The sequence below is a fragment of the Phoxinus phoxinus genome (assembly GCF_949152265.1).
Source record: "Phoxinus phoxinus genome assembly, chromosome: 4".
In the NCBI taxonomy this organism is placed as follows: Eukaryota; Metazoa; Chordata; class Actinopteri; order Cypriniformes; family Leuciscidae; genus Phoxinus; species Phoxinus phoxinus.
The window spans coordinates 9,159,870-9,181,664 of NC_136879.1; the positions used below are offsets into that span (position 1 = coordinate 9,159,870).

The window sequence follows — 21,795 nt, forward strand, 5'->3', positions numbered from 1 at the left end:
CAAGAGCGTTTTAATGAAAAAAACTTTACAAACGTCTTGAAATACATCATCTGAACAATATTTCGAGGTGTGGTAACTGTAGTATAAGCGGAATAATTGACTCCAGACCGTTGAATTATTATAAAAATAATGCACACCCGAGGTGTAACGGCCACTCCGCTTCGCGTCGTGACCGCATTACCACCTCGGGTGTGCATTATTTTTATAATAATTCAACGGCCTGTCGTCAATTATTCCTTACTTAAACGACTGTCAAATTAGTCATCACACACATCTATAATTAAATAGAAAGACGGACGGATTTATGGATGGATAGATAGACAGACAACTTCATCAACTTCATGACAACATCAAGTGCCAGATGAAATGGCACATGATTCTGCCAAGAGCTAATATAAAAACTTACTTCTCCATGACCCTTTTAACATTGTCCTTCAAATGGACACCCCCAACATTGGACAAGCCATTAATCTGAAATTAGAGGAACAGTATTTTAGTTTAACCACAAAAAAGGTTAACAGTGTATCCCCATGACTGTTGCAAGTCACACTGGGATTGAAACACTTCAATAAAAATTGCATCATGCTGGTATGACTACATGTATGTCCTTACCAGTCTCTGCTTTTCCTCCAGGCAGTTGAGGGATCTGTCAATTAAATTGAGCTCCTCCACTGTTGACGCCTATGCCGGAAGTCTTGAGTCACTACCCATTTCTGCTCCCCTCTCCTTCTTAAAGGACAAGTTCGGTATTTTACACTTAAAGCCCTGTTTACAGATCGTATCTGATGAAATAGAACGGTTAAGATTAAAATTTGGACACATGCTCCTGTCGCGAGAATTTTAGGTTTATTTAGGACCTATTTTGCCAAACGTGTCACACCCGTGATTCTTCCGTTGAGAGCTTGAATAATAGACACTCAAGCGGCGGAGTAATACCGCACCTCACACAGCACATTCAATACAAGTCATGGAGTTGGACAAAAACTACGATAAAACCTGTTGGAATGCATCTTTTTCAGCGATTTTTTTGGGGACCGTATCAGTGAACACCCCTGGCCACTCGGTGAGTTTCACGTCTTTGTAAACGAAAGTTTAATGTGTTTTAGGAAGGAATCTTCCAGTGGCCATAGACAACCATTGTGGGGGTGAGGGGGGAAAGCGATATAAACCTAAAATTCTCGCGACAGCAGCATCTGTCCAAAGTTTAATCTTAACCGTTCTATTTCATCAGATACGATCTGTAAACAGGGCTTTAAGTGTAAAATACCGAACTTGTCCTTTAATCGATCTTATATCCTCACAGATTTCCACCAGCATCTCTAGGACTTTTCTTTGGAATTCTAATGTATTCAAACCAATGATAATCATAGTAAGAAATATTATCAAGTAGGGATGTTAACCAATGACCGTTTGACCGATTGTTGACCGTATCAACGTTAACCGATCTAAGTTGTTGGTAGTCGGTTTAAAAAAAAAAAAGTGATCTCTAAATTAGGCTATTATAGACAGTGGACTAAACGCTACTACAGTTAGCCATCTCATTCCAATATCTTTTTGTGTGAAGTGAACAAATCCCTCTCACTCAATTTTTCATAACTCGCCCGTTTGTACTTAATAAACCAATAAAAACATTTGGCGCGAGGTCACAGCGTTTGGGTTTGCACGCTCAAAAGGTTTGCGAAAAGTAAAGACTACAGGCTAAAACACTCGAGGTTAGAGCCAGGGCAGACGACAGGAGGAAGCGTGCGAGGAAAAGTAGAGTGTGGGACCATTTCACCAAACAGAATGACACAGATGTAAGTTGCAACTTGTGTGATACAGTGCTTAAATATGAAAATACATTACATCTAAATTTCAGTGGTAAAAGATAAGGTGATGATGATCATCATCTTTCTTTATTATTGTTAGCACTACCTCAAACTAAAGCGGCGTCTCTTCGGTTCGGAGCTGTCATTTTCTTAAATGAGCCGCGGCAATGTTTCAAATTAGCTACTAATGCTAGACAAACGCCTTTATTTTCAACGCTATCACCTTGTACCCAAACCATTTCGAAACTAAGGAGCCATTTGTCCGCCGATTACATACAAGCTCCTCTGCGCCGCGTTTGCGGGACTCATAATTCGCGCTGGTGGGGATTTTAAAAAAGTGACGTGACCCTGCAAACACGTCTAATTGGGGCCCACGCGGGCCTCACATGGGCTAGTTGGGCTTCGGCTGGGCATGGGCTCAGAGTGGGCTTTGTTGTTGGGCCCCACATGGGCAGTAGATGGGCTAAAAACTAAGTGGGCTCCTGCTGGGCTCCACTCCTAAGATATTCAAAATTGATTATGTCAGACATGGATGCTATTTTTAACAATAGCCACTGTGCTAGGTCCACATTTTATAAGAATTTTATTAGACTATTAAGCTATTTAGAAGCCATAGCTATTTAATAGTGGTCTTAAGCACTATACGACTTTCAACAGACAAGTTTGCTACAGGTTTCCCCACAAAATGTTCAAACCCTAAAGTAAGCAGTGTGCACTCTGTGCACATTCGGAAAGCTCCACCCCCATCACCGAGCGAAATAAGTTTGCCCAGCAACAACTTTGCCGCCTTTGAGTCTGCTGTCCGTTGGATCCATTACGTATTACGGTGTCGTGTGGACAAAAGACAGGTAAGAATCTCCCTCAATGTATAATAAACAGGGGATGATTTTACCGCATGATGTATGTTAACCAAAAGCTTTTTTGGAAAGTATTAGTTAAGAGGCCAGGAACTAGCTTTTAGCGAATGTACGTTAACTTAAATCAGTGAGGTAACGTTAACTTAGCTGTACAGCTTTGGTAATTAAACCTGGTTAAAGCATGGCGTTGAACAGACGAGTTTCATTTATTAAGTAAATATCATGCATATGTTTAGCTTATTTTGAGTGGTTGACTTGAATTATTTAGAAGGATTTGGTTGTGAACTTGTTAGTCGAACAGGCATAGTTATTAGCAAACTAATAAAAAAAAGCTGTCAGATGCCCATTTCTCCGCTTTTACCAGCTGGTGGCATTTTAATGTTTGCACTTGTTGCATTTACAGTTAAAAAAAGCAAAAATACTGATGAAAGTCCATGTGAATGTCAGCAGTGTTTTTTCGGCTAGGGTGTCGTGCCAAGGCACTTATTTCCGCCAGGAGTTTAACTGCTGCACTACGAATTCACCTCTTAAACGGAACAAATTGCGACGTGGAAGGGTTTTCCATAGTAATAAGGGACACATTTATCTACATAAATATGTTTATTTGTCTGTTACATAAAGGTGACGTGTGAATTGTTTAATGCGTCGTTTAATATTGTGGATTAATCGACAGTGGTTTCCAAAGTTCCATTGCCATGCACCTAAGCTACATAGGCCGACTGATACAGGGGTTTTCACGAACGAGCAGAGAGAGCAACCCGGTATCACGACAAGACGTGAAATAATCCCTGACCATATTATATATAATGCCCTGACCATATTATAAGTATAAAGTAGGCTATAAACTCATCAAATAGGATAGGCTAGTGTTCTCATTCTGTATTTTCACCCTCAACCACCCTACACTTTAGGAACCAATGTCGTATATAGAGGAATGTGTACAGGTGTGTACAAGAAATGGCAATGTATGGGAAATCGCTACCAGAACGTATTTTTTGTGGCTAAGACCCTACCCCAGAAAATTTGACCATTGTTTAAAGTACGGAGAACGGAGTAATCATTCTAATCATCCCCGCTGTGCCCTGACACCGTGCCCTGATGTTAGTGACTAACCAGCCAAAGACCAGAAAAAATAGGCAACTTTTACATCATTTCATTGTATTATTATTGTGAAACCCATTTGTTTATGTCTCTTTCCAAACAGATATGCCAGGACCTGGTTCAACTACAAAGAAATGTGCGTCTTGTTCTATGCCACTCAATGTGGCTTGCAAGACGTGCAAGTACTGCAAAGCGGCGCAGCCCCACAATCTGCGTTTGAAAAAAAAAAATAGAAAGATTTGATTTGAAATCAGAGACATGGGCCCAGGCCCAGAAAAATAATAACACTTCATCCCACCATACAGACTTTTTTTTTTTTTTTTTTTTGGCTTGCATACATAAGTAATTAAACACCTGTATTTTTTAGTTTTAGGTTTACACTTATTGACCGTAGCTCATCATAATTAAGTAAAGATCTTCTTAATTCACCGTGTAATTAAAATCACCGTGTAAAGCTTCTACTTGCTGATCCCAAAATTCTAAAGACTGTTATTGCAGCGAAATAGTTCTTATGCACTGTAAAACCCAACAAGTTAAGCTAAGTCATTTTATTTGAGGAAACCGATTGCCTCAATTAATTTAAGTTTATAAAAAACAATAGTTATGAGTACTCTGAACTTATTTTAATCGAGTTCACTAAAACAATAATATTTCTTAATACACAAATACATTTTACACTGCATTTAATACTGTATATAGCTGAAACTTCGTTTTCTTGACTAAAACAGTGAAATAACAAACTTTAAATGAACTCAGAGCACTTGCAGTTCCTGCTAGCTCACAATATCACACACAAAGTCAAATCCAATGAGTTAAGCTAACTCATTACATTTGAGGAAACCGATTGCCTCAATTCATTTAAGTTTATAAAAACAATAGTTATGAGTACTCTGCAATTATTTCAGTTGAGTTCACTAAGGCCACATTTACACATAGCCGGGTATTTAAAGAAACGAATATTTCTCCCCCTCCGTTTTCAATAATAACATCGTGCACACAACCCGCATAAATACGCCGTTGAGCACCATCATAACTATGCTAAACCTATGGGCGGCAGTGTAGGGAGAAGGATAAAGCCATGCAAGCCAATCAGAATCCTCAGAATCGACAAGAGAGAACCTAAAACCCCGTTTCTCCCAGTTGACACGACAACATATAACTGGCGTTTTCAGAAATCTCCACTTTGGCCGGAGTTTTTAGAAATGATCGTTTTCTGGGATAAAAACGGCGTTTTCGTGTAAATGACAGGCCAAAACGCAGAGAAATATCTGCGTTTTCCCATCGTGTAAACGGGGCCTAAAAGTAGATATTGCAGTCAAGAAATTAAGTGATTATTTAAGTGATTAATTACGAGATGATTGAGCATTAGTGATGAACACCTGCTGTTAACAAGCAGAATCACTGAAGGAAAGAGGAACACAAGAACTACAACTGACTTCAGACACAGTCTTAAATTAAATCAACTGAAGATAAAAGAAGACATTAAATCTCTGAAGATCTCACCAGAGGAGGATTAAACAACTCCACAAACAGCATTACCAGCTTCACTTATTACTAACCAGATTGATTTGATTTCTGCCATGCTTCTACAGAAGTTGTTATTGTAAAATGAATGAGCAGAGGTTTAGATGAAGATTATTTATTGAGTTTCATTTAAAGACACCATGATAGTGGTCAGTGTTTGCTTTAGTTGGTCACTTGACCCTTGACTTTATAACACCAGTTTTTCCTCTGGCTGCTATAACTGAGTGTTTATATAACACATTTGTTATGGCACAAAAGCCAAAAGAAAATTTGAGCATGACGGTGTCAAATGACAACACATTTTTTTTAAAGTAGTTTTGTAAGTTCTTGAACTCTTAAAATAAGTACTTGTTACACATAACATACATATGTTCTCTTTTTTCATTTCAGTGGGGAAAAAATGGAGAAGCACCTGGGTGGAGGAGGATTCCTTCCTTATGTAGTGTGTGTGTGTTTTAATAAACAGTTGTTACAATGCCAAATGTCTTCGTTGGACTCAATCTTTTATGCAATTTCACATACAACACATTCTGTCAACATCTGCAGGGTTGCCAACTCTCACGCATCTGGCGTGACTCTCACGCTTTCAGCATCAATCTCACGCTCTCACGCACAGGCAAGAAATGTCACGCCAAAATCCATTTTTCTCCCCTCTCAATACGTTCGTTTTCTATTGATGACTATAGACGAGACCACAGTGTATTAATGACAGGAGAGGAGCCCACAGCTGTAACATCTGCCGACAACGTTCTCACAGCAGTATTCTCTGATCGTTGATTCGCTGAAAACCTTTGCACCTGATACGTCAGTTGCGTGTGAGAAGTTCAGAGAGAGTTCGGAGCATAGGTTCGGAGTCGGAGCCGCTGATGCGCGTTTGAAAGTTTGCATGACAATTAAGGTAAGCAGTTAATAAAATAATGTGCCTTGTCAGTACAGACGTAGCCTTGCCTAATCAGTCTGTGTGCCGAGAGTACCGTTGTCCGAGAGCGCGCTCGACAGTGCGCGAGTGAGATCGAGTGTGTCCGACCATAATATAGTCATCAATTTAATATACATTTCCGCATTATGATCATCTCTGTAGTCTATTGGTATAATCTGCAGCGTTTTAATTCGTTTACATGGTTATAAAATAAAACTCCAAAATAACCTGCAGGGAACGTTCAAAGAAAACATCTTTGTTTGACCGGCTGTGAACACAACAAACACGACTAGAAGTTGGCTAATAACCTCTGATGATGACGTTCTCCTTAGGTTATAAAAATAAAACCCCAAGATATTATTATTATTATTGGTAGGCTACATTGTTCAGTATTATATTGAGAGCACTTTTTTGTGTATACAATGTTTTATAATAATAATTTGTTCTATTTAGTGTCCATTGCATTCATTTAAAATATTTAATATTGGAGCTGTTTTTTTTTTAAGTAACGCAATAGTTACTTTCCCTGGTAATTAGTTACTTTTGTAATGATGTAATTCAATTACTAACTCTGTGAGAAGTAACTCTAATTACTTTTTTAAAGTAACTTACCCAACATTGCTCAAATGCGGATGCTAAGCGAACCTTTTCAGTTATTGGCCTAAACAAGACTGACACCAGGAACAGACTGTCACTTGATCGCACCCTGTCATCAATGACAATGAGCAGCCTTGAACCCTGCTTCAGATACGAGCTCCTGCAGAGGCAGTGAAGCAGCCAAACTGCCACTGTGGCACAACAGGCCTAATGTTTGAAACGTGTGTTGTGGTTTTCTGGGGAGGTGGAGTAACTATTATGTGTCCCTTTTGTTTTGAGATTTCTTATTGTTTTGATGTTGATGTTTTACATGTTTGTTATTTAATCACCTCTATCTTTATTTTTTATAGTGCAATCAATAAATTAATTGTACATTTTGAAAAAGCGTTTCCATTCTATTAGATTTTTTATATATATTTTTTATGTATAAATCAGGGTTTATACTAAGTAAACAAGGACTGACATTTTTTAAATTAGGTTTAGGGTTACCAAAAAATTTCTCCGCTCGTGCGCACTGAAATTTTGCAGAGTCTCACTCCAGCCAAAGTCCCGAAGTTGGCAACCCTGCATCTGTGACGGAGGAGTCATCACACATTAAAGCTGTTTTTGGGTACCTGTCTGGAGCAATGACTTGGATGAACCTGGACTTGCAGTGAAAGAATGCAGAAACCATGAAAACATCCATACTTCTCTTTATGATTCTTACATGTGTGTTGTACTAATTTATCTAATTTGACTATCACCTGCTGTGTCAACTTGTATGTGGCTGAACTTTAAAACTATCATGCAGGTACAGTGGTTGTTAAGCTAAGAAAAATAAACATTGTGTGACCTCAATATAAGGGTCAAATCTCTTGTGGGTCTTAAGGGTCATGTCAGTAATTTCTTCACATACCAGCCTATGAAACGTGTTATACAGGACATAAAGACACAATTATTTGTCAAATTTGAGACCTCTACCTGGATGTGTGTTGCGAGGAGGCAGGACCAAAGAGTGGGAACATTACATTCCTAGGGGGTGCTACAGAGTCTGAGAGTGTGCAAGGTGTAACTGCACATCTCTCCTTTACTTTACATCATAGTGGGACATTATATAGCAAATTGCATCATTCTATGAGGTCTTCTTGTTAGAAATGTCAATCCTAGGTCTAAGCTTAATATCGTGCCTATGAACTGCATGGGTCAGACAGGCCTCATATCAGCAATGGAAACATATGTGATATAGAGCATGAAGACACACTTGTTTGTTGAATTTAAAAGTTCCTTGTTATCTTGAATGGCATATTTTAAAGATGGCAAAGGCAGTCCATATTATCTGGTGTGACCAATACAAAGGCCTGTTTGAACCATATGCATTTTATGGGTATTAAACCTAGGTTTACCATTTCTAACTTCTAACAGAACAATGAGACGTTACATTAAACAATTACATATGATACAAAACAAGGGAGCAAGTTGAAATCACACCTCACTCAATCATAGACCCGTTTACACCCCAAATCAAATTTTTCAGATTTGTGGCTCTGCCTTCTGTGAACAGAACCAGCTAGGGGTCTCAAATTTCACAAATCAAATTTGTTACCAACCCCTGTATCAATAAATGTCCCATGCACACATTTCCTCTATAATAATGATACCGTTTTTATCCCAGAAAACGATCATTTCTAAAAACTCCGGCCAAAGTGGAGATTTCTGAAAACGCCGGTTATATGTTGTCGTGTCAACTGGGAGAAACAGGGTTTTAGGTTCTCTCTTGTCGATTCTGAGGATTCTGATTGGCTTGCATGGCTTTATCCTTCTCCCTACACTGCCGCCCATAGGTTTGGCATAGTTATAAAGGCGCTCGACGGCGTATTTATGCGGGTTGTGTGCACGATGTTATTATTGAAAACGGAGGGGGAGAAATATTCGTTTCTCTAAATACCCGGCTATGTGTAAATGTGGCCTAATGTAGTTGCTATTGTAGTGAAGTCATGTGACGTCAGTACTATTTGGTACGTGGCCAATGAGCAATCGCCCATTGGGGGATATAAACCGTTCATTCATGCCTCCTGGGGTGCGTCATGGTTGAAAGCCTGCCCCTTCCGTCGTAACCACAGATTGAGTGTGCCACTGGGTTGCTGAGGGTTTGTGCGCGTTGGTTGCTGCTTACTCCCAGGTAGGCTTGGTATCATCTTGGGGCGTAGTGGGAAGTTTTTCTTTTTGTCCTGACTTGGGTTGTGACAATTTGTTTCAGTACGGTGTGCCTTCAGGGCTTCCATCGGTGTGGCATCGCAGCTTAACTGATCGGAACACCAGCTGTTGCAGTCAACAAGGCTGTTAAATGAACCTCTTGTTATATTAAGTGTAACTTTATCGTATTCTCTGGTAGGTAAACTGGGATAGTACTTCATTGTATTATTGGGTGGGTAACTGGTCGACAACTTTGTTAGTCGTAAACTTTCTTGTTTACTGTTTTGAAGGTCTTCATGGACGTTAAAGCGGGCTAAAGCGGGCTAAGTGAGCAGTCACATTGAACAGCGCGCGCGCGCTCTCTCTCTCCGCACTCGCTCTTTAAAGCCACGCTGCTGCTTTCTACACACCGTTACGTTCAAGTCAAGTATGTCTATGCGGGCTTGAAGGATTATTTTGTTTCTTATTATTAGTTGGCATTCTTTTACTTTTTTGTGTGTTTGGTATATTTGTTTTCTAGTTATTATTTTGATTCGGAGTGGCTGTGATTTGTGGCCTGAAATCACCTCACAGGTGTTACTGCAGTTAACTCTGTATTTGGTCTGAGTTTCTGCCGCGGTCACGGTATATATGTTTGTTTTGTTTGAACGTGAATGTGAGTGTTTAGTGTATTTATATTTTGTTTATTTTGGGGTGCATTGTAAATTGTTAGTCAGTAAATTAACCTTGTTTATTTTGTTGTTTCTTTTGTTTATTTAAATTGTCTAGTTTATTAATTATCTTTTATTTTTCTTTCCTTTCCTGGATTTAGGAGCTGAGGACTTTCCGGTCGCATTGCAGGTTTTGCTTCACTAAGAGTGTTATTGCAGTTTCATTATTGTCGTGTCACTATTTTTGGCTATTTGCAGTGAATTTGGTGGGTGTACGTTGAGTTGGCGTGCTTCTTGTAGACTTGCTGCCAGCACACTAGCCTGCTCCTGACCGGAAGCCTCAGCCCCTGTGAAGGTGTTTTGTGAAGATTTATTGTGAATCTGTGAAAGGTTTATTTCTTTGCTTTGTTCACTTCAATCATGACTCATGTGAATTATTGATTTCAATCATTGTTGATCAACTTTTAGCTTTAATAAAAGACAATTTTGTACGGAAGCCCATGCCTCTTGCCTTCCTAGGTGGAACGTGTTTGTGTGCTTTATTTTGGTTGTTTTTCCCCGTTAACCTGGGGTGGCGTAGTCTTTAAAATTGAGCCACTTGCTACACTATAATATCCATAAAGTAGTCTTGGTGGTAGTCATTCAACAACTCAGTCAGAATATGACTGTGAGAATGTGGTGCAACAGGAACAATTAAGCCTAGCATACAGAGCAGATAAAGCATAACAGCAGAAAGAACACTACATCAGCTTTTATTTATACAGTCAGTACCAAGTACATCAGTTTGACCAGTTACAGGGCTGGTGGGTGGGTACACTTCATCTGACACTGAAATAATTTTGCTAGTTTACTCATCACAAAAAAGGCAATGGTATTTAAGTAAAATAAATGAGGGAGGCCATCTATTGAAATAGATATAGTCCAAAACCACCCAAAAAAAAAACAAAAAAAAACATGTAAATTCACAAATTAGACATCTTCCAAATCACTGTCCTCTGAGCTCTCGTATTCAAGTCCTTTACTCTCATCCAGTATCTCCTTCGACCAGTCTTCAGGGAATAGAGGTCCTAAAGCCAAGCTGTATCTTGAGGAAACGACTTGAATCTTCTCCTCCACATCAGCAAGCCTTTCCGGTAGAAGACAATGTAGCCCACAATGCCCCTCGTCAGTTAAACTGCCTAGGAGGAAATATAAAACGAAAAAGCCACACATTAATGGAACACATTAATTCTTACCCGTTTAGAGCCAGACCCAGTTAAGATAGCAGCCATACATTTCCATCTCTGAACAGCATTATAACATGTTAACATTATAACTCCATAGTGTTATCCCCATGTTCTTACCAAGGTTTCCTCCAGACATTTCTGCAATCAGCTTCCTAATGCCATCAGCCAGCCCTCTGAGGTAGGTGCAGTGCTGTCTCATCTCCCTAAGAATTAGGATCTTCTCTTCTTGCAGCCGCATCTTTGACATGAATGCATCGAAGATCTTCTTCTTAGTGAGGAAGTTTGTGGATTCTAAAGACATACAAATGAGCCAGTCAACAGGATTGACCTGTAAGCTGCAATATAGTTGTATAGCATACATGCCCATTAAGCTGCTTCAACATCTGTTTGATCAACATCATGTCTCAAACCTAATCCCTCTCCCTCACAGAAGTTGTTCCATACCAGTGCTGTGAACCTCCCATGGCCATATTAGACTGTCCTCCCCACTGGCATGGCCCACCATAGAGAGTCGGCTCTCCACCATCTGCTCATTTATGCCCTCCTCCTCTGGCACCTGCTCATTGTATCGTTTGATTGCTTCAAAGAGTTATTTTCTCGTCCCCCAATTTCCGTCGCCGTATTTGTCGAATCTTGTTGCTGTCTATAATTTCCAAACATATGACAGAAACATAAAATCCAGACAAGAGATCACAAGTCATGTAAATACAATAGATAAGTCAACAACATACCTGTCTGATTATAAAGACTTGCTTTTTTTGATAGACACCCAGACATATGTGCTCTATCGACCGCTGAAGGATATGTTGGTCATCCTGTCTGGCATCTATAGAATCTTGGGAGGAGACAAAAGCATGAATAAATAACCACTCTGGAAAGGTCAGTTTACATTTCTAAAAGCTGAGTTACTGAATTGTTGGTTATAAGGCATTTGGGGCAGAGCCGTTTCAGCCTGAGTAAGGTACAGGCATAGAAACCACAACTTTACCTGACAGTGCATCACTAGCACTATGCTGTATGTGCAGTTTGCCACAGTGGCTAAAACACCTTACACATGATATTAATTTGGAACCCTAATGTGTTACTGAAGAAAGTAATGCGATTACAGTAACACGTCCTCAACACTGTCGAGCACACTATGCTGTAACTGTAAATAGCCTATTATTTATAACGTCAATACTGTACCATCAGTGGCCCACTGTCTGACGTCATGTACCCACTGCTGCACCATGTTCTCAGGACACCCAAGTTCACAGCTCAAGTTCTCCAGCCTCTGGGACTCAGCCTCAGCCTTTCGGACGGTCTACAATAAAAATGCAAACAACAAACAATTGCCTTTGCCATCTTGGACCAGATTTTTATTCTGTGTAATATGGATAATTCTGTGTAATATGTCAATACCTTAACATGTTGGACAATGCAAGATGAAGGCCACCATGCTTGCGTCTATTCCACCCAATTGCATGTACAGTCAGCATGTCATTGCGAGCTTTTTGAAAACATATTCATATGTTACTGGGCGGCTTATTCAAATTTAATTAAAATAAAGGTTTATCTTCTGTATTTTTATATAATGAATGAAAGACTACTGAAAGAACAAATCATTTTTATTAATGTAATAAAGTAGGATCACATACCATATTTGGTCATGTACTTGGTTGTGAGGGCACAACGAGAGAGGAAACTGTTCACCATTTCCACCTCTTCCCCTGCAGTTGTGCCAGCACCCTCCTGATTCCTACCACTCCAGACAATCTAACAAATGTGTGAAAAAGTTATTGGTTAGGGATGCACCAATCTCAGTTTTGCAAAGATATAAATTGTGCATTCCCATTATCAATAATTCAATTAAATAGCAATAGTAAACGGGGCAAGATTCAAAGAGGTCAGAAAAATTATTGTGTAATAATAACTCAACAAAAACATCATACAATTTAAGAAAATTTATTCAACAATAAAACCATTTCATAAAATGTACAAGTCTACAAGAACATGACTAATAAAAATAAACTTGTGTCCCGTGACCGTCCCTGTGTGACTGTGTATATGACGTGTGTGTGTGTTTGTGAACAAATGTGCATGGGTGAGAAAGAGAGAGATGGTTTTACTAAAGCAATAATTTGTTATTGATCTTGAGAAAAACGCGTTGCTCCAGAGATGTAGTTGTTCTGTTTCTCAATATAAAATATTTGTATACCACTTTTTATGTGTGTGATTGTGTAAGTGATTGTGTAAAGGTGTTCATGAGATATCAACCTTTTGCGAACTTGCTTCAACGTCGCGTCGAACACGTTCACATGGAGACGTTCTCTGGAGACTTGAGAGGAGGGGAGGGGTGTGTGACTGTGGGTGTTTCTCAAAACCAAGAATGCAAAGAACGGACTTGTGTTCTTGGGGAGAACGCTCTTCCTAGTTGTTTTAGGAAGAATGAACTCACATGGTGACGAGCACACAGACCGCTGCTGACAGTTTGAGACGATGTGTTCTTGCTGGTATTGCGCAATAATACCCCCGCACAAACGCTGTCTGCAGGACCCAAACATAATGAGAATTATTGACAATAACAGCCAGGCTTTATCGCCCAAGCCTACCCTCAGCTCAAGGGATTACTCTACAAATGTACACTACAATGTAATGTATATTCATAACAATAAAGCAACGCCTGTCTCCTTTCATTCTGCTTCTGTTGTTTGTTTGAGTATACATCACTAGCCAACGGCGGGGAAAAACGCCGGTAAAAGGCAATGGTCTCTTGACTGTGGGGTAAAACGAGTCTGTCAGCAGACTGGCCGGTTGGCTCGCAAGCTAACTTAACACCCGCAGGTGCTTATGGAGATTCTCACTTCCGAAAACGTTTGAGCACATTTTCGATTCGGCATAAATTTTCGTAAAAGTGCCAATATTTAAAATCTACACAGGTGATTTCTCGCATCAAATGTCCTCAGATGTGAATTTAGTGATGAAATAGCGTACGAAATTGTAGAAAAACTACTTTCTGTATTGACCTGCCTCTCCTTCCTCCAAATCCGGAATGAATGCTGGGATATTTCTGCCGTCAAGTTCACACAAGTTACCAACCGATGCAGCCTCGGTAAAATGGACGTGTCAAGAACACTTCCAGGATTTTTAACCGTTCTTGCCATAATGCAAACTTGTGTATTGGGACAGTACTTGGGCCACAAAAGATGATGTTTCACAAGAACACAAGTACAGACAAGAACACAGATTGAGAAAGGCCCTTTGTTCTGTTTGGAGAGATGGTCCTCCATGAGTAGGTGGTCTCGTCTGCTTTTCTGAGATGGGCTCCTGAATTTGCCGGGGGGCTACAAGAATCAGAGAGTAAATTTACAGCTTAAGACAAATTATTAAGTTAAGGACAGATTTTGAAAAATCATTTATTTTAAACAAAATAATAAAAAAAATTATCAAATTTAATTAAGGACCTGAAGAACCCTTTGATTTAAGGGTAGTCTGAAGTCGGGGGCAAGGGGATCGCCAACCCTGTGCTTTCCCCCAATGAGTGGAAATGGTGAGCCAGAGCTTGATCGCCTGGATAAAGTAGATGATGGTGAGCTTTCATTTCCTGAGCATACTGGAAACTCTCTCTCTTGATGTTTTCCCAGCTTCCTTGGAGGAATAGGAAGTTCTAGCTCTGTTAGACAGATAAAATGTGTTAGTCCTTAATTGATGTAATGTAATCATCTTTTAAAGCAAAGACAATGCATTGTTTTTATGCCACTTTTTTGTTCCTGTTTTTTTATACTATACCATAGTGACAAGTAGTCTCCCTGTTGGCATGTAAGAACAAAAAAAGGAACTAACCTTCACTAGTAGTGTTAGGATGATGGGAATTTGAAAGGACATCTTCTTCTTCGCATTCTACCACAGTTTCATCAGTATCATCTAATTCAAGAGGTAAATGTCACAGGTCGGGATGGGCCAAGCTAGACTACACCCACCCCTGAACCAGGACCACCTTGAGGAGCGTGTCAGGGACGAGTCAGAGGCAGAGATAAAAGAAATACCAAGTTTATTTGAAGTTAAAAGTAATTTGAAAATCCTAACTAAAATCTTCTCTCCCTTCTTCTTCCCAGGAGTCCAGGCGACACCGTGACCAGTAATGGACGGGTGTGTATCACACAGGTGAGTAGGTGGGTCGGGGCTCACCTCCTTCTGGCGCTGGTGCCATACTCACAGTGGTAAGTATTGGACAGGTGAGTCTCACAGGGGAGTAGGTGGTCGGGGCTCACTTCCTTCCGGCGCTAGTGACAAGCTCACAGTGGTAAGTGATGGACAGGTAGATATCACAGGCGAGTAGGTGGGTCGGGGCTCCCCTCTTTCTGGCGCTGGTGCCAGACTCACAGTGGTAAGTAGTGGACAGGTAGGGATCACAGGCGAGTAGGTGGATCGGGGCTCACCTCTTTCTGGCGCTGGTGCCCAGCTCACGGGGGTAAGTAATGGACAGGTAGATAAGATATCACAGTGATAAGTAGTGGACAAGTAGTTGTGCGGTTTTCCCGCACAATTGGGCTATTTTAAAAAAGTTGCGGGAAAAATTACGGAGTCGTGGGTTGCGTTTTTTTGGGCTACATTTATAATGTACCGCGGCCGCAAAAAAAAAAAAATGTTGACAAAGATAAAATGAAAAGGGAACCTTTTATTAGTGGGTTTTGATCCCGGGAATGAATACTTGGCAACAACCGCTGCTGCTCGCGAGACGCGAGTAAGCGCGTCACATGTGCTTTTGACTCAACATCACAAATCAAGCACCATCACCTCACTCACATGAGAGCGTTGTAGAAGCGTCGGTTCGGTTGTCCGTGGATGAATAAGCAGCCTTCTAAAATGTCAGGTAAATGGGGAAAGTATGGAAAGAAGTAGCCTATCGCAAAGAATGGGAGACAGAGAAAGGATTAAGGAGTGGATATTGCAAATGTGAAGTAAGAGCTCACCACAGTGATCTAGCTCATGCTGCGACCGAAAAACATAAAAAAAATCTCCTTTCTCAAATATTAATTTAATTTAATAACAAATTATCCTTTCGACGGAAGTGAATCAATCAAAACTAACTTTAGCTGGAAAATAACATTATTCAAGAACCGCTATAAAGCCAAAAAAAATCTGTTACCTTAAATTATACGTGTATCACTGTAAAGCAGCTTTGAAACTATCTACATTGTTAAAAGCAATATATAAATGAAGATGAAATGCCAGAATATTATTTGACACCGGCAGTTCCTTTGCAAGAAATAATGTAAAATAAAACAGCCCTGAGATTGTATATTCTGTTCAAAGCTGTAATCAAAATGAGGCTGCACAGTTAGACCATCTAAGATTATGTTGTGAAAATTTCTGGAAAAAGAGAAGACAAACAACAACAAAAACAAATGGACAAGTGTTCAAGTTCACCCAGTAAGCATATTGGTAATAATATTGATAAAACCCAGTGTATGTTAATTTAATTTAACAGTGAGTTAATTGTAATATTGATGCTTGTGTGTAAACAGAACAACCTCAGATCTGGAGAGAAAAGAAGTGCTGAGAAGAGAAAAAGTTAGTACAAGTTAGTAATACTGACTAGGGTCAGAAAATATCAGAGAGGACATTATTTTACCTTTATTGTATGAGATTGTGTATAAAAAAAACACACACAGTGTGTGATATTAAGAATATTAAGAATTTGTGTAAGGCAAAATGGCAAAACTTTTAACTTAAACTTATACATATATACATTTATTTTAAGGCCCTTTGTGGGAATCCAGCCGTTGTCTAATCTGATTGGACACTGGAAAATTGGGCTAGTTTTCATTCCATTTGGGCGGGTTTTGAGTTGTCATTGGGCTGGAAATATTTCTGGGACCTGGCAACCCTGCTTCCGAACTCGCCATATCAGCTTTTGCAAAATGCATCAATCAGCGGGCTAATGTTTCAATAATGTCTGAGGAAGGGCCATGTGAGGCCCGAAACGTCACTAATAAAAATGTTGTGCATGGGAGCTTATTCGGTGTGCGGATCTGTTACTTACTTACTACTACATGGATCATACTTGTGATCCAGCACCCGTATTTGAAAATAAGATGTGCGTGATTTACTCCTGTGGATACTAATGTTTCAATAAAGCTTGACATTTGTTTCTAAGTATTTTATATATAGTATATTATATAGTTAAGTATGACATATTTTGTGTTTAGACATAAGTGATATATATACACTGATCAGGCATAACATTATCACCACCTTCCTAATATTGTTTTGGTCCCCCTTTTGCTGCCAAAACAGCAATGCAGTATTAGAGATATTCTGAACCAGTCGTCTAGCAACCACAATTTGGTTTGTCTGACTCGCTTAAATCCTTATAATGCGTTCACACCAAACACGAATAGAGCATCAAATTCGCGTCTATCACGTCTAAATTGTCACTTGAACTAGGGCTGACGTTGACGCAAAATATGCGCGTCGATTCGTCACATAGATATATATACATCAATTATTAACTAATTACTATATGTAATAAAGTCATGTATGAAATGACATGCTTAAAGGGATACTCTACCGTTTTTTCATATTAAACTATGTTATTCCCTTAACTAAGACGAGTTGATACATACCTCACTTCGACTTGGCAGAGTAATATCTTCGGGGAGAGGGAGCGGGGCCGGTGAGAGGATTTTTCACGAGTGAAGATATTACTGCGCCAAGTCGAAGTACTCCCAAGCACTTGCTACGGTATTCCGCCATACAATATAGTTATCCATTTTACACGCTTAGAAAAGCACAACGTTTTGTTTTGCGTCACCGTCCTAGGTCGAATTACACTACTTGAGTAACTGTATTTAAATAGGGAAAACGTGGAGGTGTTTGGTAGCTTCTCTGCTTGGCCCCTATTGAATGAACTGTGCAATCAAAGTGTCGCGGCGCGCCAGAGCGATTAAGTGCACGCACTGAGACGAGAGAGGTATGTATCAACTCGTCTTAGTTAAGGGAATAACATAGTTTAATATGAAAAAACGGTAGAGTATCCCTTTAAGCAACTTAAGTCAACAAATGGTTGTAATGTTATTTCTTCATTGATTGTCGTCAATGGGTCACTGAGCATAAAGTGCGGAATGGGGCCGAATTTTTCTGTCCGAGTCCGACAGGCATGAAAATATTTATGTCCCAGACGACAGTTAAAATCCTATTTTTTTTCTCATACTAATGACACATCTACGTTTGTTTGTGTGGAATGCGTGCTTTTATTAAGCAACTGTAGGAAGGCATTCGGAAATGTCAACAGGATCAGAGCGCACAGAGCATCTAGCGCTCTTAACACAGGCGCGCATGCACGTGTTTCATTGTCACGGCTACATAAACAAATTTCCGCACAGGAAGACAGATGTTATGGTAATATTTTAAGTATTTTAATCACAAAAACGAACATTTTCCTTAAGTGAAAGCATCAGGCACATTGGCTACCTACATAATAAGCTGTTTTAAATTTAAAATGTGCAATGCCTTCATCGCACTGATGTGACCTGATGATCGGGTCGAGTATCCATCCTCTAAGTGAGCACATGCCAGGAATTTTCCGGTTTTAAACAGAATATTGGTGCCCGTAATAGTCCCTAAATGTAACTGTGTTCACTGTCATGCCGCAACTGCGCAAGTGACGTTTATGTTACACCCATATGATTTGATTAGCCTACTTGTTGATATTTAATCAATGGGCATAGCCTGTAGGCTGAGGTGGATACATAGAAAAAAAAAAATTTCCATTCAGATATGTAAATCAACATGTATAAATTGCTATTAGGCAATTAATGCGATGATAATCGATAATCGAATTGGACTGGAAAAATGAATCGTTAGATTAATCGATGCATCGAAAAAATAATCGCTAGGGATTAGGGCTGCAACGATTAGTCGACATTGTCGACAACGTCGACAATAAAAAATTGTCGACAAATATCTTTGTTGTCGAGTAGTCGTTTGATCTCACGTGACCAATGTATGGGCCTGCAATATCGCATTTTGACCGCTACGACGCTGTAGCGCTAGAGTGTAATGCAGCCGTTAAATGCTTTTGCGGTAGAAGAAAAAACAGCGCGAATTACATAGACAGTAAATAAACGGCGAATTATGGCGGAGTGTAAACGAGTTCGGACCAGTAAGGTGTGGGAAAGTTTCACAAAACTGCCAACTAAAAATGCTGTCATGTGCAATACATGCAAGGCTGAGCTTGCGTTTCACGGGAGCACAACATATGTTGGAGCACTTAAGAGAAAGCATCCCGGATCAAAAGGAGCCGGTGAGAGGTGAGTGTTCAATCTCCAGGTGAAGCTAACTAACTAGTTGTAAATCTCTTTATTAGAGAATGCAATACTACCATTAATAAAAGTGATAATATTAAAAATTATAATATAAATACAGTAATGTGATTATTTATTTTGCATAGAATAAAGCTTGATCGAGCTTAGGAGTCAGGGCTGTTTTTATTATTGTAACACTATTAGGTAAATACGTTAGCTATTACATTAATATAAACACAATGAACTAACATGAACAAAAATGTTAACAAAAATTAATAATGTTACAATGTGCTGCTCATATTAGTTAGTTCATGTTAGTAAATACATTAATGTTTACAAATTAAACTGTTACCTTAGTGTGAATTGCTTCTAGATTTCAAACTAAACACCCAGTAAAGATGATGACTAAACAACAGTTTAATCACTAAGAGAGTTCAAATAAAATGTTTTTTCTTTGCAAAAAAGATCTTTTCTTTGCATTCCTGCAACATCCACTCCAGCAGAACGGATCTTCTCAGCTGCAGGAAACATTTGCTCACAAAAAAGAGCAAGCTTGTCACGTGAACATGTTGATATGCTGACCATCCTTCATTTTAATTCAGCACTTATTTGAAAATCCAAAAAAGCCAGTGCAGAAAGGACACGAGTTACTTACTGCTTTTCATTAAACTAACTGAACACTTGGTTTTAGAAATAAAGCTCTTAATACTGCTGCCAAGAGATATTTACATTCAAACATATTCTTGTCTGCAATGCAGCTGATTTATTTTTGTTGACCTGTTTAGTTGGAGGTTCATTAAAGTTCATTAAAACACCATTTCAAAAGCTGAAGTGATTTTTTTTTTTTAAGATTATAATATGTATAACTCAATGTTTTAACTTATTGAAAAGGCTGAATAATCATTCCAAACTTACTGATTAGTCGTCAATATAATCGACGATTAGTCGATTAATCGGTCCAATAATCGTTAGATTAATCGACTATCAAAATAATCGTTTGTTGCAGCCCTACTAGGGATGAGTCGCGATCTTCGAATAGTCGAACTGCGTGCGAAATTCGATCATGAAATGGCTTTTTCGAAAATCGTTATATAATTTTCACACAATTCCTATATGTTCTACATAATTGATGACGCTCGCCTACTGTTACAGCTCGCGCAGCAGGGTATTTTTCTGTCGGGGACACAAGGTGTCACTACTCGCTAACATGAATGAATGCATAGCCACCTGTGATCAAAGCACCCGCAGCAGCAGCACACTTCCGTCTCTCTCTCTCGGGCCGCGCCGTACTAAGCGCCCGCGCTCACAGTATCATTAGCACGCGAGCTCATGCTGGTTGAATCCCCGCGTGCCTCGCTCACTGAATCTCCCTCGCCTGTTTTCTTCAACAAGGATAGCCGTGCACTCGGGGGAAGCGAGGAATGGTCGGCTCCATTTCGGTCCCCGCCCCCTCAACCCAGGCCAGTTCTAGCGGGGTAAGAGCCGGCATCGACGCGGACTTTATATCCGTTTGCTGACCGTTGGATAACGACCGTTCCATACAAACTCCCTTTTCTCGAGAATATTGAAGCCAAAAATTATCCTTTAATATAATTTTTTCAACTAATTTGTTTAAAAAATAGGCTATTGCCGGTAACGAGGCTCGTATAAAATCATTATGACATGTACCGCATTTATTTAATTTTTTGATCTAACGAACATCTGGTTTGACGATGCAGAAACGGGTGCTTATTGTTTTTTTTTCTTCTTCCAATTAGCATAGGCCTACAATGTAAAAAAAACCCAACATGTTACTTGTTCAACTGATAAACAGTTTGTTTGATAAATCGCTAAAGATGAAATTGGCCTCTCTTTCTGTCATTGTGAGAATGTGCGTTTTCCCCCCCTTTTTTTACCTCGATCTTCGAACGATCTTCGACTTTTGCTCGATTGTCGAATGGTATTTTTGGCAGAAATTCACATCCCTAATAATCGCTAGATTAATCGTTTAAAAAATAATAGTTTATCCCAGCCCTAACTTGGAACAATTTGAATGCATTCGCGCGTCTAAAGCAAAATGGACTCCTCTGCTATTGATGCCCACAACCTAATATGAAAAGTGCAAATGGACGCGCGTCAATTTTGCCTTTCTCACACATTTGCTTTTTATGCGTGTGCGTCCATTTGCGCTTTCTTTAATAGGTTGCGTGCGTCAATAGCAGAGGAGAAAGGCCGCGAAATTTAAAAATACTACTGTTATTGTGTCACGAAATGTAGTTTTAAGAGTTGTTCAGTCTGTAGTTGAATGTAGTTGTTTAAAGCACAGATCTGTGGTTTATTATAAAGATAGTGCCTATTTAAAAAAAATAACTGACGTTTTCAGAGTTGTGAGATCCGGGTACTCAGCACTCATGTAACCCGCCTGGAACAGCCTAACCTCGGCTAGTAATCCTGACACGTGCCGCTGCTAAATGAGAAATGTTTAAATTCACATTCTATAGCTTCGGTTCTATTATATGAAACATAATAGACATTATTGACTCGTTATAACGTAAGTCAAACTACTTTTTTAACTATGTGAGTTTTTCTTCATCTCATTCAGAAATGAATGACTGCAAGTGCTCAGTGTCACATAGTTCATAGTTAACATAGCTGAAGTCATTCCTTCTTTCAC

General features: G+C 39.5%; 1 protein-coding gene across 2 annotated transcripts; it reads right to left on the minus strand.

The window, feature by feature from the left end:
- Positions 1-10,397: 10,397 nt before the first annotated feature.
- LOC306997621 (uncharacterized protein) lies at positions 10,398-15,543 on the minus strand. Of its 2 annotated transcripts, XM_079610981.1 has the most exons (11): positions 14,298-15,543; positions 13,860-14,177; positions 13,292-13,380; positions 13,111-13,171; positions 12,492-12,609; positions 12,261-12,343; positions 12,040-12,157; positions 11,586-11,689; positions 11,299-11,497; positions 10,972-11,145; positions 10,398-10,806 (listed from the first exon to the last, which is right to left on the minus strand). In XM_079610981.1, exons 2-9 carry the CDS (start codon positions 14,121-14,123, stop codon positions 11,444-11,446), a joined length of 891 nt encoding a protein of 296 aa, XP_079467107.1. In that variant the 5' UTR covers positions 14,124-14,177; positions 14,298-15,543; the 3' UTR covers positions 10,398-10,806; positions 10,972-11,145; positions 11,299-11,443. The 2 variants fall into 2 exon arrangements, with proteins under 2 accessions (XP_079467107.1, XP_079467108.1); XM_079610982.1 differs by having other exon boundaries at positions 12,256-12,343; positions 13,111-14,177; positions 14,298-15,464.
- Positions 15,544-21,795: the final 6,252 nt, after the last annotated feature.